General features: G+C 49.0%; 1 protein-coding gene across 6 annotated transcripts; it reads left to right on the top strand.

Annotated features, from left to right (window-relative positions):
- The first annotated feature begins 546 nt into the window (after positions 1–546).
- LOC310748123 (uncharacterized protein) lies at positions 547–15,263 on the top strand. Of its 6 annotated transcripts, XM_083583715.1 has the most exons (8): positions 3,012–3,196; positions 11,740–11,816; positions 12,809–12,864; positions 13,168–13,472; positions 13,578–13,655; positions 14,166–14,220; positions 14,878–14,976; positions 15,128–15,263. In XM_083583715.1, exons 4-7 carry the CDS (start codon positions 13,289–13,291, stop codon positions 14,963–14,965), a joined length of 405 nt encoding a protein of 134 aa, XP_083439841.1. In that variant the 5' UTR covers positions 3,012–3,196; positions 11,740–11,816; positions 12,809–12,864; positions 13,168–13,288; the 3' UTR covers positions 14,966–14,976; positions 15,128–15,263. The 6 variants fall into 6 exon arrangements, with proteins under 6 accessions (XP_083439839.1, XP_083439837.1, XP_083439841.1 ...); XM_083583713.1 differs by lacking the exons at positions 3,012–3,196; positions 11,740–11,816; positions 12,809–12,864 and adding exons at positions 547–733; positions 8,776–8,834; XM_083583711.1 differs by lacking the exons at positions 3,012–3,196; positions 11,740–11,816; positions 12,809–12,864 and adding exons at positions 2,283–2,994; positions 8,776–8,834.
- Positions 15,264–19,285: the final 4,022 nt, after the last annotated feature.

The raw sequence follows: 19,285 nt of genomic DNA, 5'->3' as shown, positions 1-19,285 counted from the left end.
TCCCCTTGCCCCGCTCCTTACGAGCCAGGGGTCGGGCCGTCATGTGCCCAGGCAGGAGCAGCGAGCGTCGGCAGCCAATGGTGACGTGGGCATGCGCAGCATGGCAGGGGTGCTTGTTCTGCCTCCCTCCCCTGTGTCAGCTGGGCAGGCACCCTCGCCAATGCTCAGGCCATGTCCCCGCCGTAGATTTGGGGCTGGCCCTATGTCCCCACCGCAGGAGGGCCCTGCCTCCGCTGGCTTGCCTTCCCCTGCACTGCTGCTGGGCTGCTCTGTGTCGGGCAGAAAAAGGAGGGATGCGGCTGGGGGGCAGCGGCAGCAGACTAAGGATGTGACGGAGTTGGGAAGGAAGACGGGGGGGGGAGATATTGAGGGGGCTGTGCCCCAGAAGAAAATCACCAGGGAGGGTCCTCAGGTCCCCATCCCCTAGAGCGGCTGGCTACCCCGACGATTTTGAGGTATTTCTTCCTTCGCAGGGCCATGGTTTGGGAAAGGCTCTGGCCAACCAGCAGCCCAGCGGTGCCATGATAAAACCCAAAATGTGCAGGGGAAGGGTTTCCCAGTCCTCTTGCCATCTGGAGGAGGAAGGCCTGATTTAGATCTTCCTATAGTTTTATGGGGAGGGTTTCTCTTCGGTCCACCTGAACACTCTCCCCACCAGTGGCTTCCAGCAAGAGATTGCATCCTCCTTAGGAGTGAGGCAGCCAGAACAAGGGGGGAAAGGCTCAAAGTTCAGGTAGGTGGAAATGCCACTTGACTGCCCGATATTATAGGAATGCGTCCTTTCCGTGTCCCCCGCCCTCATGCGCCAGACTGGAGCTAGCATGGCTGGGAGACAGGCATCTGCTGATGTCTCCGTTTTCTTTGCATGGAGCGAGCCTTTCCCCGACGTTTACTTCATTCTGGCGAAATCCCTAGAGAAACGTGATGACCCTCAGGTACTGGGGCAGATCTGTTAGCATGCTCAAACATGCATATACAATGGTAACCAGAAGGCGGGAGTTTGGAGGCCAGGCAAGCTTGGCTATTGGTAGGATCCTTTCATTTCTGCTTCCAATCGCCTACATCAGCAAGAAGTTACTGCTTAGAGAAAAGCACCTCTCGACGGTTGAGAAAGAATGCTTGGCAATTGTGTGGGCCCTTCAAAGATCGAAGCCGTACCTCTGGGGACGAGGCTTTGTGTTATGTACAGACCACTCACCGTTGATATGGCTGCGATCGATGAAGAGTAATAGTAAGTTGCTGCGGTGCGCCTTACTACTACAAGACTTCACTTTTACCATCAAAAGTGTGAAAGGATCCTTGAACATTGTGGCGGATGCCTTATCACGGAAATTAGAGAGTGAAGGATGAACAAAGACAATCAACAATTTACTTGTTTATGTATGTGTATATATATATATATATAAACCACATACAAAACTGTTTGATCAGGAGTATAACTTTAAGAAGTTAACCCTCCTGAATCGAAACTTCTTAAGGGGGGAGGTATGTGACGTTAACATATATGAGAGAGTGCTGGAGGGGAAATAGTTAAATAGGTTGCACAGACAGGACCCAGGGGGGTGGAGTCAGCGGGTCAAGGAATTCTGGGGGGAGTTTGTTGGGAGTTGTTGGTGGGCAGTTGGTTGGGTTTCATGGGTTGGCTTGTTGGGAAAGGCAGTTGGTAATAGAGACAGGCCAGTTGGTCCTTGAGTGTGGGGACGTAGCAGAGATAGAGAGAGGAACATAAGATTTAGAAAGTAAAGAGGAACACCGTTTGGAATGCTGTAAAAGTTTTGTTTTATGTCTGAAATAAAATAGATTCTTCTTTATTAATTGAAAAGCTGACTGAGACTGAAGTGATTTTACCAGGGAGGACCTGGTTGGTGGCAGCGGATTAGTGGTTGGACTAGATGGCCTCTGGGATCCCTTCTAACTCCACCATACTATGATTCTATCAAGCAGCTAAAGGAATGGGTGGGGGAGCGAAACGCAGAACCAGGGGAGGCGCAACCACACACCCCAACAGCACCCTCTGGCCTGACCCACCGTGGCCGCATCCCAGCACACTTTGATCCCCCTGATTATATATTTCTTAATTCATCTGCCTGAAAAACCAAGCAGCCTGGCCCCTGTTTGCCAGCTGATGTCACAAAGTCCCGCTTTGCAAGTAAGCCCTATAATGCCCTGCAAAAGGGATGCCTGTCAGATGATGGTGAGAGACTTATGGTACTATCAGCAATGATGACAGGGAGGAACTCTGAAGGTAAGAGGAGCTCCAAGCCCCAGAGGAGAGGAGTGGCATAGAAATAACATTATTGTTGTTGTCAGCATCACCCGTCACTGGTGCATGTGGCTGGGCTACCTGACTTGACTGGTCCACAGCTGTTGGTAGCTTGGCAGGTCCTCAGCTGTGGTCCCCAGATTATATTTTCTGTTGTGAATGTGCAGGTTTGCAAGCAAGCATTATATTGCCCTGCAAGAGGAATCCCTGTCAGATGATGGTGAGAGACTTGTCAAATAGCTTCCAATAGCAGAGATTCCTCCAGACCTAGGAACTCAGTCATGAAGAGGTACCGGGAAGGTAGGATTGGCTCAGGTGCCAGGTCCTAGAGTTGGGGAGGGAAATGGGAAGCGAGGCAGTCGTCGAGTGTCCCAGGATTGTGCCTTGCCTTCAAGAGGAACACCTGGGAGATGGGCTTTGCTCATGCTGAAGCACTAACATGGCCAAACTGGTTATCCCACTTGGAGGACAAGAACGGATTCCCCTCGGATCGGATTGGCTCATGTATATCTGAGAGGAGCAAGCAGGTGTAGCCTTCCCATGTCGTCACCCCACCATCAGGCCCCAGATTGGTGCTAGCATGGCTGGGGCAGAGGGAAGGAAGGGGTCCTTCCAAAACACATTTTGGGAGTCGTAAGAACACTCTCCCCACCAGTGGCTTCCAGCAAGAGATTGCATCCTCCTTAGGAGAGAGGCAGGCCAGAACAAGGAGGGAAAGGCTCACAGTTCAGGTAGGTGGAAATGCCACTTGACGGCCCGATATTATAGAAATGCGTCCTTTCTGTGTCCCCCACCCTCATGCGCCAGTCTGGAGCTAGCATGGCTGGGAGACAGGCGCCTGCTGATGTCTCCGTTTTCTTTGCATGGAGCGAGCCTTTCCCCAACATCTACATCGTTCTGGCCAAATCCCTGGAGAGACGTGAGGACCCTCAGGTACTGGGGCAGAGGGAAGGAAGGGGTCCTTGTGAAACACGTTTGGGGAGCCTGTGGCTTCCAATAAGTGCTTTCCAGAAGCATTGCTCCCTCCAACACGGCTAGTTGCCTTTGATAGGCCTCTCCTCCATGCAATTGTCTAGCCCTCTATGAAAGCCACCCCCATCCAAGACACTCTTGTGGTGCATCTAATTCTCCTATGCCTGTTCCTGCAAGGAGATGACTATTGTGAGCTCCTTTGGTTAGCATCTATCTGGGCTGGAAAACATTAAGGAATCAGAGGACTGGTGAGCTTCCCTTGAAGCACAACTGATCAAAGGCAGGCAAATCTGTTAGCATGCTCAAACATGCATATACAATGGTAACCAGAAGGCGGGAGTTTGGAGCCCAGCCAAGCTTGGCTGTTAGCAGGATCCTTTCATTTCTGGGGGTTGGACTAGATGACCTTTGGGATCCCTTCCAACTCCATCCTACTATGATTCTATCAATCAGCTAAAGGAACAGGCAGAGGAGACGCAGAACCAGGGGAGGCACAGCCACACACCCCAACAGCACCCTCTGGCCTGACCCACCGTGGCCTCATTCCAGCACACTTTGACCCCCCTGATTTTATATTTCTTAATTCTTAATTCAAAGGCAGGCAGATCTGTTAGCATCTTGATAAAGATGCTCAAATGATAAAGGATGCTATTATACCCCCGCAAACGTCCCAGAAAAAGCTCCCAAGCTGATGGAGAAGAGAGCAGTTAAGTGGTCAGTGGAGCTCCAGGTTGCCGGTGCTGGATCCCACCACAGCCCTTCCAATTTGCCAAAAAAATCAATGTCACAAGTTTTTTCCTCGCACCTCCTCCCCATGATCACTTCGTGGGGCCTTCTCAGACATACGCTGTGTCTGAATCAGCAGATCCCACCAAACCAAGTAATCGAGGACCCAGTCAGAAAAGGAGTGTGCGCAGTCATATCAGAAATAAGCAAAATAACTAAACAGGTTCTTCATCCCTGTTCTAAAAAGCAGATATCTTCCCCTAAACAATCCCAGGAATTGTAGTTTGTTAGCGCTTCTGGGAATTGTAGGTCTGTGAGAGGGAAGCCACAATGCCACGAATCATTTTGGGGGAAGTCATGGGCTTCAAAGGCACATTGGATGCTCTTTAAAACGTAGCATCATAGAATTGTAGAGTTGGAAGGGACCCTGAGGGTCATCTAGTCCAACCCCCTGCAATGAAGGAATCTCAACTACATGATCTATGGCAGATGGGCATCCAAGCGCTGCGGGAAAACCTCCAAGGAAGGAGAGTCACTGCTTCAGCTCCTAAGGGCCTCTGGAGCAAGAGAAAACAAGCTTGCTCCCTCCTCCCTGTGACAGCCCATTAAGGTATTGAAAGGGCTGCATGGTGCGGATCTCATATCAGTGTTATGAGAGTGAAATCAACACATTTCTCTCTCCCCTTTCTCCACACCATGCAGAATTGCAATGGTTACCAGAAGGCGAGAGTTTGGAGCCCAGCCAAGCTTGGCTGTTGGCAGGATCCCTGCATTGCCGGGGGTTGGACTAGATGACACTTGGGATCCCTTCCAACTCTACCCTACTATGATTCAATCAAGCAGTTCAAGGAACGGGCAGAGGAGCATTACACAGAACCAGGGGAGGCACAACGACACACCCCAACAGCACCCTCTGGCCTGACCCACTGTGGCCTCATCCCAGCACACTTTGACCCCCCAATTTTATATCCCCCTTCCCCCCTTTTCTTCCCAACCCTGTACTGCATATAACACCAGTGTCTCACAACAAATGTAACTGAAGAACCAGAAGAAAGAGACAATGCGTGTGCTTTTGAAAACGAGGGGAAATTATTATTTTATTTTCAAAAAGAAAAGGAGTGTGTGGCAGCCCCATATATTTAAAGAGCTCCACCCCTATTACATCATTAGAACCAGAACATAAACCTATGAACCTAGAAAAGAACAAAAAATATCCTCAGGGCCCCATCCCCTAGAGCGGCTGGCTACCCCAACGATTTTGAAGTATTTCTTCCTTCGCGGGGCCATGGTTTGGGAAAGGCTCTGGCCAAGCAGCAGCCCAGCGGTGCCATGATAAAAACCAAAATGTGCAGGTATGCTGTGACCTTCTGGGACAGGGGACGGGTTTCCCAGTCCTCTTGCCAGCTGGAGGAGGAAAGCCTGATTTAGATCTTCCTATAGTTTTATGGGGAGGGTTTCTCTTTGGTCCACCTGGCCAGGACAAGGGGTGTGATTCTCTCCCATGCCAAAAGCACATCCCAAGGTTGGGCCGGGGCAGTTTTAGGATGCCACGACCAGTGTGCTCACACTGGGCACCACGCTGCAGAGGGGGCCAAAACCATGATGAAGAACAGGAAGGAGGGGTGCCCTATTTTAGCGTTGCACAGGGCGCCATTGACATTTTAGAGCCCAATGTGCACCCTGGTTGGGAATACTTCTGTGGAGTTAAATCCAATAATTCTCCCCACCCACATCCTTCCTAGAAAAAAGGAAAAGATATCAATGTTTGGTACAGAACCTAGGTACTACACCCTCACTAAAGGAGATTGTATGGATTAGTCACTAAATGATTGTTGGATGACATGTGTACCTGAGCTTATGGCCTCGAATTCTCTTTCTCTGTAAGACAGAGTTGTTCTGCCTGGCCTTAGGCTTGGAGCCAATTTGATGCCCTCCCCCTTTCTTTTTCCTTTTCTCCTCCTGTGATGAGGCTGCATTTTAATATTTGAATGTTTCAATATTTGAATGTTGTATTTTAATCTTGTTTTTAAGTTGTATTCATTCAACTTGTTTTTATTATTGCTTGTTAGCCGCCCTGAGCCCGGCCTTGGCCGGGGAGGGCGGGGTATAAATAAAAAATATTATTATTATTAATCTTATATGCTCCTTTATTACAAAAATCATGACTAGACCTCTGATCCTAAGCTGAATAGTTAGACGCCCAGCTCTGGTTCACGTCCCCCACCAAGTCCCATCCCCTCCAGAACCCACTGCTCTCAACTGACTCTCAACTGCCTCCCATTCAAACTCCTTTTCAAATCCTCATCCAATCATCACTCACCCCCAGAATTCCACACTCTCCCTTTCCCCGCCTCCCTCCTTAACATTCCCATAGTAATTCTAATACTACTAACCCTATTACATTCTTTTTATATATATATATATATTTAGTCAATATTAAAACAGAACATATTATCCAAAAACATATCATCCTTGTTTTCCCATTTTTCCTCCCTCCCCCCACCCTCCCACACAAAACCTAACCCCCCCCTCGACTTCCCCCAGTTCCAGTCTTTGATTTCTCTAAAAATGCTATTTTCCGCATGTTACAAAGTGGTATAGCTCCTCAAACTATTTAGCTGATTATTATCAATAAAACGTGTGTGAATGTTTATTCAAAAATTGCTTCCTCCTCCCTGTCACAGCCCTTGAAGGTATTGAAAGGGCTGCATGGTGTGGCTCTCATATCAATGTCCTGAGAGAGAGCAAAACGTTTCTCTCTCCCCTTTCTGCACCCCAGACAGAATTGCAAGGGGTCAGTGCATCTGGCTGGGAAGAAGATGGTCGGAGTTTGGAGCCCAGGCAGGGCTGGCTGTGGGCAAGATCCTGGTGTAGCCTTTTCAGGCTTTGCCCTCGGGTGGGAAGAGCATTGCACCCGGGGAGAGGGAAATGGGAGTCAAACAGACACTCAAGGGATAATTTCAGAGAAAGAGCTTTATTTCTACCATCCGGGCTTGGTAGAAGGAGCTAGTGTGATAATTCCACAAACAAGCACAAGCACAGCCATTTGCACAGAGCATATATTCCCCTCCAGTTCCCTCCCCCTTTTCCCTCCTCAGGAGCCCTGCCCCATGATGAGTTTCCTGAGCATGAACAGAAAGCTCCTGTCTTTGGGACTCTTGGCCCCCTTCCCAGGAATGAGAAGGGGGATGAGAAGCCAAGGGGGTTGAGGAGCCTTGCATTTCAGCGTGTCCAAGATGTGTTGCAACCAAATGAGATAAGAGTCAGTTCCCAGGCCTGCTTATTCTTGGCATTGATAGAGTCTATTCATTAGCCTTTTTGAAGCTCTCTCGTACTGATAAAAGTAACATTTTGCCTGTGCAGCAGCATCTTGTGAGAGAGCAGAGAAGAGCAGAGAAGAGCTAAAGCTGTGGTTTTTTCAAAGAGAGAAAGGGGAAATTTGGTTTTGAGGCCTAGGGTGACTTCGGGCCTAGGTGGGGCACCTGTCCTCACCTCCTTCATTGGCATTGCCCGGGGTTGGGCTAGATATATAAACCACATACAAAACTGTTTGATCAGGAGTGTAACTTTAAGAAGTTAACCCTCCTGAATCGAAACTTCTTAAGGGGGGAGGTATGTGACGTTAACATATATGAGAGAGTGCTGGAGGGGAAATAGTTAAATAGGTTGCACAGACAGGACCCGGGGGGGTGGAGTCAGTGGGTCTATAAAACTAGTTCTGAGAGGAGTTCTGGGGGGAGTTCGTTGGGAGTTGTTGGTGGGCAGTTGGTTGGATTTCATGGGTTGGCTGGTTGGGAAAGGCAGTTGGTAATAGAGAGACAGTTAGGGCAGTTGGTCCTTGAGTGTGGGGAGGTAGCAGAGATAGAGAGAGGAACATCAGATTAAGAAAGTAAAGAGGAACACCGTTTGGAATGCTGTAAAAGTTTTGTTTTATGTCTGAAATAAAATAGATTCTTCTTTATTAATTGAAAAGCTGACTGAGACTGAACTGATTTTACCAGGGAGGACCTGGTTGGTGGCAACGGATTAGTGGTTGGACTAGATGACCTTTGGGATCCCTTCTAACTCCACCCTACTATGATTCTATCAAGCAGCTAAAGGAATGGGTGGGGGAGCGAGACGCAGAACCAGGGGAGGCACAACCACACACCCCAACAGCACCCTCTTGCCTGACCCACGATGACCACATCCCAGCCCACTTTGACCCCCCTGATTTTATTTTTCTTAATGCAGCTGCCTGACAGCCCAGCAGCCTGGCCCCTGTTTCCAAGCTGATGTCACAAAGTGTTGTTTTGCAAGCAAGGCGTCCTTCTGAAACATTTGGGAATCGTAGGAACACTCTCCCCACCAGCGGCTTCCAGGAGCTTGCATCTTCCTTGGGAGAGAGGCTCACAGTTCAGGTAGGTGGAAATGCCAATTGAGTGCCCCATATTATAGGAATGCTTCCTTCCCGTGTCCCCACCCTCATGCGCCAAACTGCTGGTAGCATGGCTGGGAGCCAGGTGCCTGCTAATGTCTTCATGAAAATGGCCTCCCGATTTTTCGCACAGGCCCATATAAGTTCAGCACAAACAGCTGGGCCTGGTGAGCATTTAAGGTCCCCAACCCTAATCCGCGGGTTGCCATCTGATTGGATTTTATTCTGATCCTGATCTGATTTGAGGATGTATTTTAATTGATTGTCTGATTTTATGTTAATGTTTTATACATTTGATGTTAGCTGCTCTGAGCCCGGCTTTGGCTGGGGAGGGCGGGATATAAATAAAATTTATTGTTATTATTATTATTATTATTATTATTCATTTTCTTTGCAGCGAGGGAACCTTTCCCCTTTGTTCTGGTGAAATCCCTGGAGAGATGTGAGGACCCTCAGGTACTGGGGCACAGGGAAGGAGGGGGTCCTTCTGAAATACCTTTTGGGGTTCATAGGAACACTTTCCCTACCTGTGGCTTCCAGGAAGTGCTTTTCAGCTTAGAGGGGCTGGGAGCTGGGGGTACTGTTATACAGTGGTTCCGCTCCTTCCTTCTGGGCCGTGTTAAGAAAGTGGGGGGGGGTGATGAGTGTTCAGACCCCTGGGCTCTCACTTATGGGGTGCCTCAGGGTTCTGACCTCTCCCCCATGCTTTTCAACATCTACATGCAGCTGCTGGGAGAAGTCATCAGGGGGGTTGGGGTGGGTGTTCATCAGTATGCGGATGATACCCAGCTCTACCTCTCGTTCAAATCAGGACCAGTGAAGGCGGTGAAGGTCCTGTGTGAGTGTCTGGAGGTGGTTGGAGGATGGATGGCAGCTGTTTTGGGGGGACAGGAGGTGGGCGGATGTGGAGGACTCCCTGGTCCTGAATGGGGCAACTGTGCCCCTGAAGGACCAGGTGCGCAGCCTGGGAGTCATTCTGGACTCACAGCTGTCCATGGAGGCGCAGGTCAATTCTGTGTCCAGGGCAGCTGTTTACCAGCTCCATCTGGTACACAGGCTGAGGCCCTACGTGCCCGCGGACTGTCTTGCCAGAGTGGTGCATGCTCTGGTTATATCTTGCTTGGACTACTGCAATGTGCTCTATGTGGGGCTATCTTTGAAGGTGACCAGGAAACTACAACTAATCCAGAATGCGGCAGCTAGACTGGTGACTGGGAGCGGCCGCCAAGACCATATAACACCAGTCTTAAAAGACCTACACTTGCTCCCAGTACGTTTCCGAGCACAATTCAAAGTGTTGGTGCTGACCTTTAAAGCCCTAAACGGCCTCAGCCCAGTATACCTGAAGGAGTGCCTCCACCTCCATCGTTCTGCCCGGACACTGAGGTCCAGCGCCGAGGGCCTTCTGGCGGTTCCCTCACTATGAGAAGCCAAATTATAGGGAACCAGGCAGAGGACCTTCTCGGTAGTGGCACCCACCCTGTGGAACGCCCTCCCACCAGATGTCAAAGAGAAAAATAACTACCAAACTTTTAGAAGACATCTGAAGGCAGCCCTGTTTAGGGAAGCTTTTAATGTTTAATAGGTTACTGTATTTTAGTGTTTTGTTGGAAGCCGCCCAGAGTAATAATATTATTATTATTATTATTATTATTATTATTATTATTATTATTCCCTCCAACCAGGGACGCTGAGCATAGCCATCATGGCTAGTTGCCTTGGATAGGCCTCTCTCCCATGCAATTGTCTCACCCTCTTTGAAAGCCACCTCATCCAAGATGCTCTTGTGGGGCATCTGATTCTCCTAGGCCTCCTTATTCCTGCAAGGACCCGGCTCTTGTGAGATCAGCTGTCTGATCTTGTTCTCTCACCATACAAAGTTCTAGCGTGTTCCCAATTACCTGACAACTGCAGAAAGTCTACAACTTTGGTGCATCAAACTTGCCCCTTCCTTCACAGGGCCACGCTTCCAGGGACGCTTCTCAGTTTTCAGCTCCCAAGATGATGGACAAAGCAGAAGGAAACAATCTGCACGGTTTCCGGCGGCTGTTTCTGCATCCCAGTGCAGCCCATCCAAGGTGCTGGTGGAAGGCATGCAGAAACAGATCACTCCTCTCGCCTCTTCTCCAGCACCCCTTCTCTGTGTGGGCATGGCTCTGTCTTGGCCTTTGGCTGCCATATCTTTGGCGCAGAAGCAACAGCCAAAGCTTCCTCTGATTAAGACTGCTGCTCGGCTAATTTCTGAGAAAGAGAAGACTTTGGCTGCTGCTTCTGAGCTAGGCTGGCCGGGACAGAGATTATAATACAACAAAACAACAACACCACGAACTGGCTTATAAGTATAAAACCAAATTTACTAGAATTATAGCTAGAATAGAGGTAGACTTGTAGCCATTCAAACAACAAACATACTGAAATATGAAAAAGTTTTTCAAAGCTGTTTTTCTAAGATTGCACTGGATGAGATGTTCTTCAATGGGTCTTGAGTTTGAAACACAAAGCTATATGCATGGATCAGTCATGGGAAGGCAAATCAAGGCCACCACCCTGGTGAGAATAACGCAAGTGGGCAAAAGGAGACCTGTTCTCTGGATATATTACAGGTTTCCCGTGATTTCATATCCTCCAGTGTGCTACCCTTACTGTTGTGGTGGCACGGGGTTGCCATTTTGTGATTGGACTTATGTTACTTGTTGAACGGTTCATTTATCCTGTCTGTATAACGTTTACGGCACATGTAACTTGTTACGATAGAGTTGTACATTTATAAACTCCATGATTACAGTACAGTGGTACCTCGGGTTAAGTACTTAATTCGTTCCGGAATCAAACTGTTCCTAACCTGAAGCACCACTTTAGCTAATGGGGCCTCCTGCTGCTGCCACGCCGCCGGAGCCCGATTTCTGTTCTCATCCTGAAGCAAAGTTCTTAACCCGAGGTAATATTTCTGGGTTAGCGGAGTCTGTAACCTGAAGCGTCTGTAACCTGAAGTGTATGTAACCTGAGGTACCACTGTATCTCCAGGCTTTGTCTTGCACATGGCACCTTAGTATGTTTGTTGTTTGAATGGTTACAAGTCTATCTCTATTCTAGCTATTATTCTAGTTAACTTGGTTTTATACTTATAAGCCAGTTTGTGGTTTTGTGGTTTTGTTGTATTATTATTACTGTCACCACATTTGATAGTTTGTGTATATACGGGGCAGAGATGAGACACTCATACAGAAGGCCAAGTGGGGAAAGCTTGTAGGATCAGGTAGGAGGAAATGCCCCCTTCCCAGATCCCCCAGCCTCCTGCCCCAGACCGGAGCTAGCGTGGCTGGGAGCCAGACGCCTGCTGATGTCTCCATTTGTTTTGCAGTGTGGGAAAGATTCAGCCTGGAAGCCACTGCATCCTGGGAGGGACTGGAGCCCAGATGAAGGACTGTTGCCTCAGAGGTAATGGAATGGGGGAAGGAGGGGGCAGGGGCGAAGGAAGGCTAACCGCCGCCCAGTGTCGGGGGCGGGACAAACTGCCCAGCGGCACATGGGTGGCACCGCTACGTACGGTGGATGCACGGCGCCACTGTGTATGGAGCACACGCATGCACCGTACGTAATGGCACCGGGCGGTTTGCCGACATAACCGCTCAAGCGCCATACAGACGGCAGCAGGATCCTCCAATCACGGCTGCAGCGGCAGTGGAGCGGTCCTGCGCTCGCAGTGGCAGCAGCGGCAGCAGAGATCCTCCACTCGCGGCTGCAGCGGCGGTGGCAGGGATCCTCCGCACACAGCTGTGACAGCGCAATGGTGGCGGCTCGCGCTGCCATGCCTGGGGGTTGCAGAATGAGGCCCCTGCGGAGTGCCTTCTTGTCACCCCCCTCAGAGATGGCACCTGGGGGCAGACTGCGCCCCCCCACTCCCTCTTCCTCCGCCACTGGGAGGAGGGTTGCCTTAAGAAACACACTAGAAGGGCCTACAGGATCAGGCCAAGGGCTCACCTGGTCCCGTCTCCTCTTCTGCCAGGGGCCACCCAGATGCCACTGGGAAAGCCACAAACAGGATCCGAGCCCAAGAGCCTTCTGCCCACCTGGGACTTCCTGCAACGGCTTTTCTGAAGCATTCTTTCCTCCATCAGGACTAGTAGTCTTTGACCGCCCCCTCCTCCATTCAGTCGCCTAATCCTCTTTTAAAGCCATGCAGTCAGAGATGCTCTTCAGCTGCATCTCCTGGTCATCTGATGTTTCCTGCCAAAAAGGCTCTTGTGAGGTCCGCAGTGGGATCTCCTTTAAGTCCCTAGGATGGGTGTGACAGCTGAATGGGCGTCTGAAGGGACGTTCTATCCCTGGCGTTCGGTCTGTGACAGCCCATTCACATGTTCAGGGATTCTTCCCTCGAAGCAGCCCTTAGCGTCGAGTTCTCCCCTGCTTCAAGGACAGCTTTCTTGCAGGATCTCCTGTCTGCCCTGCTGTGGCTGCTGCCCAAGCCACCATGTAAATAGAACAGGTAAGAGGAAGAGGAAATTTGCATGGAGCGGGGAGAACACCCTACAAGTTGAGTGTACATGTTCATGCTGTGGGGGGCATTTCTGGAAAAAAAGGCTTACACTATTAAGACGGATTTAGGAACTGGGGGACAAGTCCCATTGTCCTTGACCAGAGTACAACTGCGAAGATTACAAAAGTCAGTGGTTTTATGCCCTGAGAATTTGCACAGCAGCATGGTGTGACAGGGCGATAATTGGTGAATCCGCTGACAGTGAGAGCCCATTCACATGAGAGCCAATACGATATCCTGCTTCCTCCACAGAGTCATGACTCCAGGGATGAGGCTCCAACTCCAGCTCCCGAGATAAAGGACCAGAGGACATCCCTGTGGTTCCTGGTTGCCATCCCTCGCGCCTCTTCCCCACTGCCCCTTCTCTGTGGGCATGGCTCAGTCTCGGCCCTGTTTGGTGCAGCAGCAGCAGCCAAAGTTTCTTCTCATGCTGGGAACAGCATCTCTGCTCATTTCTGAGAAAGAGGAGACTTCGGCTGCTGCTTCTGAGCTAGGCCGGCCGGGACAGAGCCGAGACACCCGTACAGAGGCCAAGTGGGAAGAGCTGGTAAGATCAGGTAGGAGGAAATGCCCCCTTCCCAGGTCCCCCACCCTCCTGCCCCAGACTGGGGCTAGCGTGGCTGGGAGCCAGGTGCCGGCTGAGGTCTCCATTTGTTTTGCAGAGAGGGAAAGACTCAGCCTGGGAGCTGCCCACATCCTGGGAGGGACTGGAGCCCAGACGAAGGCCTCTCACATCAGAGGTAATGGGACAAGGGGAAGGAGGGGGGCCTTAGGAAACATACAAGAAGGGCCTGCAGGATCAGGCCAAGGGCTCACCTGGTCCAGCCTCCTCTTCTTCCAGGGCCACCCAGATGCCACTGGGAAAGCCGCAAGCAGGATCTGAGCCCACGAGCCCTCTGCCCACCTGGGACTTCCTGCAATGGCTTCCTCCATCAGGACTAGTAGTCTTTCACCGCCCCCTCCTCCATTCAGTCGCCTCATCCTCTTTTAAAGCCATGCAGTCAAAGATGCGCTTCTGCTGCATCTCCTGGTCATCTGATAATTCCTGCCAAACGGTGGCTCTTGTGAGCGCAGTGGGATCTGCTTTAAGTCTCTGGGGTGGGTGTGAGAGCTGGATGGGGGGCTGAGGGGACGTTCTGTCCCTGGCATTCGGTCTGTGAAGGACCATTCACATGTTCAGGGATTCTTCCCTCAAAGCAGCCCTTAGTGTCAAGTTCTCCCTTGCTTCAAAGATCCCTTCTTTCATGCAGGATCTCCTCTGTGGCCCGCTGTGGATGCTGCCATAGCCTCCCACAAAAAGAACAGGTAAGAGGAAGCGAAGTTTTGCATGGGATGGGGAGAACACCCTACAGGGGTCAGCAAACTTTTTCAGCAGGGGGCCAGTCCACTGTCCCTCAGACCTTCTGGGGGGCCGGACTATATTTTGGAAAAAAAAAAAAATGAACGAATTCCTATGCCCCACAAATAACCCAGAGATGCATTTTAAATAAAAGCACACATTCTACTCATGTAAACACACGCTGATTCCCGGACCGTCCGCGGGCCAGATTGAGAAGGCAATTGGGCCAGATCCAGGCCCCCGGGCCATAGTTTGCCTACCCATGAAGTTGAGCGTACGTGTTCATGCTGTGGATGCGTTTCTGGAAAAAGGTGGACACTAATAAGACAGGTTTGGGAACTGGGGCCCTCCTACAGGTGATGCTCGATTACAACTCCCATGGTCCTTTACCATTGTCCTTTTTCTCCTGCTTTTCAGCCAGACACCCAGGTGGGTGGTGTTAAAAGTGCAAATTCCCTTTAATATAGTCTGGTTCCTGTAGCGAAATGGAACACCGTACAGAGTGCATTTGACGATACTTAGATTGTCGTGTTTTAGACAGTGTATACAAAAGGGCTGAGGCAGATTCCTGTTTTTTCCTCTGTTTACTTATGGCTATGTATTGTTTGTTTTCTAATTTGCAGGAAGGCTTTGAGTAATGCCTGGGGCGGATCGATAAGAGAGGAAATGAAGACAGGATTTGGGTGTTTTTCCTCTACCTTGCATATATAGGTGTGATTCAGGTAGGTCACCGTGTTGGTCTGGCACAGTCAATATATATATATATATATATATATATATATATATATATATATATATATATTGTCCAGTAGCACCTTAGAGACCAACACTCCCATTGTCCTTGACCATTGTCGTTTTTCTCCTGCTTTTCAGCCAAACAATCAGGTGGCCACGCTGCAGGCTGAAGTTCTGGCACCTTCCAAACCAAGGCTCAGTCTTAGAACCAGTTTCTTTTGTTTGTTTCCTTGTTTGAAATAATTTTCAATAAACGTTTTCTTGGTTTACGAAAGTATGTTCATTGTCTCTTTTTTCAAGTCGTGTTTTCTACAAATCGATGTTCGGCATTTGTGTGTGGGGCTTTCCATCCTCGGCACTCACAGACTGAACAAAATTGCAATGTATCTCAACAGAATTAGAATGTTATGCAAAGGGGGGGGGGCTATGTTTCCAAGCACAATTCAAAGTGTTGGTGCTGACCTTTAAAGCCCTAAACAGCCTCGGTCCAGTATACCTGAAGGAGTGCCTCCACCTCCATCGTTCTGCCCGGACACTGAGGTCCAGCTCCAAGGGCCTTCTGGCTGTTTCCTCGCTGCGAGAAGCCAAGTTACAGGGAACCAGGCAGAGGGCCTTCTCGGTAGTGGCACCCGCCCTGTGGAACGCCCTCCCAGCAGATGTCAAAGAGAAAAATAACTACCAAACTTTTAGAAGACATCTGAAGGAAGCCCTGTTTAGGGAAGCTCTTAATGTTTAATAGGTTATTGTATTTTAGTGTTTTGTTGGAAGCCGCCCAGAGTGGCTGGGGACACGCAGTCAGATGGGCGGGATATAAATAAATTATTATTATTATTATTATTATTATTATTATTATTATTATTATTACTAATGCAGATGGGCTCCTTTGCATCTCAAGCCATCTTTTCCTGTCATTGGTAGGGCTGCACTTGGAAAAGATGGAGAGACTGGTGATGGGAAATGCTTAGAGAGCACATACAGAAACAAAAGAGACATGGTGTTAAATGCAAAATGTAACTTTAAAAAATGCAAGAAAATTATCAGGCTCACAGCAGATGGGAAGGAAGTCTCCCCTGTTTCAGTCGCAAGGAAAATTCCCCCTTTGGAACTACTATTGGCACTGGGATTAGAAAGCTACCATCAGGGCCCAAGGGAGTTTTCCTCTCAACCAAAGGGTTAAGCTGATCACACAGGTTGTCCCATATATTGGAGGACAGGAAGGGATTCCCCTCAGATCAGATTGGCTCATGAATATCTGAGAGGAGCTAGCAGATGTAGCAACAGCTGGACCAAGAACTGGGAGCAGCTGCTGAGACCATATAAAACCTAAAGGATCTACAGTTTGCGGACACCATTCAAAGTGTGAGTCCTGTATACCTGAAGTAGGATTGCCACCTGGTCCTTAAAAAACAGAGTTTTAAAATCCCATCCTTGACAGCAAACTTAAAAGGACAGGAATTAGGCAGTGAAAACCTTGTTTTGAGCAAGCCCAGCTATGAAGCTAGCTGCCTTCCCTCTCTTTGTCCCACTTAAGAAAGAATCAGGCATCGACTGGGGAACTTTAAAAACAAACTTTACTTACTTTATAAGCATGCATCGGTTCACAACAATTTGTTGTTGTTTAGTCGTTTAGTCGTGTCTGACTCTTTGTGACCCCATGGACCAGAGCACGCCAGGCACTTCTGTCTTCCACTGCCTCCCGCAGTTTGGTCAAACTCAAGCTGGTAGCTTCGAGAACACTGTCCAACCATCTCGTCCTCTGTCGTCCCCTTCTCCTTGTGCCCTCCATCTTTCCCAACATCAGGGTCTTTTCCAGGGAGTCTTCTCATGAAGTGGCCAAAGTATTGGAGCCTCAGCTTCAGGATCTGTCCTTCCAGTGAGCACTCAGGGCTGATTTCCTTCAGAATGGATAGGTTTGATCTTCTTGCAGTCCATGGGACTCTCAAGAGTCTCCTCCAGCACCATAATTCAAAAGCATCAATTCTTCGGCGATCAGCCTTCTTGATGGTCCAGCTCTCACTTCCATACATCACTACTGGGAAAACCATAGCTTTAACTATACGGACCCTTGTTGGCAAGGTGATGTCTCTGCTTTTTAAGATGCTGCCTAGGTTTGTCATTGCTCACAACAATAGTAGCATTAAAAGCTATGCAGGAAAAATACTGTTATACATTTGCAGGAGACCCTAAACACTAGAAATTGATCAATGGTAGGATTTTGATTAATTTGGATATCAATGAAAGGAGAAGCTGCAGGACTGCGCCGGAAAAGGAATCCCTGGGCTGACTTTTGCAAACTGGGCTGGCCGGTCTAGCAAAGAGCAAATCTGTTAACACACCTGAGTTTGCTGGGCACACAACCCAAGGAGAACTGGGGATGAGCCCCAAATGTATGGTGGGTACACAGCCTACGGTTTCAAGGGAAAGGTTTCTAGCAGGCTTTATCTCGCACAGGGCAGGAGCATAGTGAGATTAATTTTGTATTATTGGTTTGCACCATCACTGTGTGTGACCCTTTAAAAAGAGGTTACTGGAATAGACATTGACAGGAAAATAAACAGTGACCCCGTGTGGCCAGTACTGGAATAGACAGAGACAGGAAAATAAACATCTCGAAGAACAGCACCATCTGGGGGGCAAAAATATAACTACAGGAATAATATTAAGGAAATTTTAAAACACAGAGGGGAGAACATACCAGTATAACACAGAAATAGGGGTTTCCCTCCTCTTTTTTCCTCCAGCTCCTTTCTAATACCACCCTAGAAAGAAGGGGTGGAAAATATCGAATAATCCAGAAGGGAATGGACTTAGGTAAAGGTAAATGGACCCCTGACCATTAGGTCCAGGCGTGGCCGACTCTGGGGTTGCGGTGCTCATCTCGCTTTATTGGCCAAGGGAGCCGGCGTACAGCTTCCAGGTCATGTGGCTAGCATGACTAAGCCACTTCTGGCGAACCAGAGCAGCGCACGGAAATGCCGTTTACCTTCCCGCCGGAGCGGTACCTATTTATCTACTTGCACTTTGATGTGCATTCGAACTGCTAGGTTGGCAGGAGTAGGGACTGAGCAACGGGAGCTCACCCCATCGCGGGGATTCGAACCGCCGACCTTCTGATCGGCAAGTCCTAGGCTCTGTGGTTTAACCCACAGCGCCACCCGCGTCCCTGGAATGGACTATTATTTATTTTAGGGGAGTTCCCTAGAAGTTATAAAACACCGAGAGACAACTGAAAAGGAAGAACGGAGGAGACAGAAATCCAATGGGATCAAAGAAAGCCCAACCAACAAGCAGTTTTGCGACAGCCTTGAATCACCAACGAAGAGTCTCAATTATAGAAAGTGAAAGCAACATGGACTTGAAAGAACTTATAGCAGCAATGGAAAGAATGGAAAAAAATTCTAGGTGAAAAAATGACAATATTGGATGGAAATATCAGGATATTAGATGGGAAAATGGAAAATATGGGAAGATTGAAAAGAAATCGAATTTAATAATGGAACTTTCTAACCAAGTCAACCAAATGACAATTAAACATAAAAGACTTAGAAACAAAAGTCCAGGAAGTCAAAGTGAAGATGCAGAAACAAGATGAAATTATTTAAAAAAAACCAAATAGATCAAAAAGAGATGAAGAGGTATCTATCGAACCAGAATTGCAAGGGGTCAGTGCATCTGGCTGGTAAGAAGATGGTCGGAGTTTGGAGCCCAGCTAGGCCTGGCTGTGGGCGGGATCCTGGCATTACCTGGGGTTTGACTAGATGACCCTTGGGGTCCCTTCCAACTCTGCTATGCTATGCTACTATCAAGCAGCTAAAGGAACGGGCGGGGGAGCAAGATGCAGAACCAAGGGAGGCACAGCCACACACCCCAGCAGCACCCCCTGGCCTGACCCACGGTGACCACATCCCAGCACACTTTGCCCCCCCTAGTTTTATTCTTCTTAACTGAGCTGCCTGGCAACCCAGCAGCCTGGCCCCTGCTTGTCATCTGATGTCACAAAGTGCCACTTTGCAAGCAAGCCTTATATCGCCCTGCAGGAGGGATGCCTGTCAGATGATGGTGAGAGACTTGGCAAGACAGTTGTGCCCATCAGCGATGATGAGAGGGAACTGTGACGGTAGGAGGAGCCCGAGGCTCAGAGGAGATGAGTGGCATAGAATTATTATTATTATTATTATTATTATTATTATTATTAGCGTCAGTGGTGCATGTGGCTTGGCTCCCTGGCTTGACTGGTCCACAGCTGTTGATAGCTTGTCAGGTCCTCAGGTGTCGTCCCCAGATTATATTTTCTGT

The sequence above is a fragment of the Podarcis filfolensis genome (assembly GCF_964270895.1).
Source record: "Podarcis filfolensis genome assembly, chromosome: 13".
In the NCBI taxonomy this organism is placed as follows: domain Eukaryota; kingdom Metazoa; phylum Chordata; class Lepidosauria; order Squamata; family Lacertidae; genus Podarcis; species Podarcis filfolensis.
Note: the sequence above shows the minus strand (reverse complement) of the source record. Positions and strands in the feature narration are given on the sequence as shown.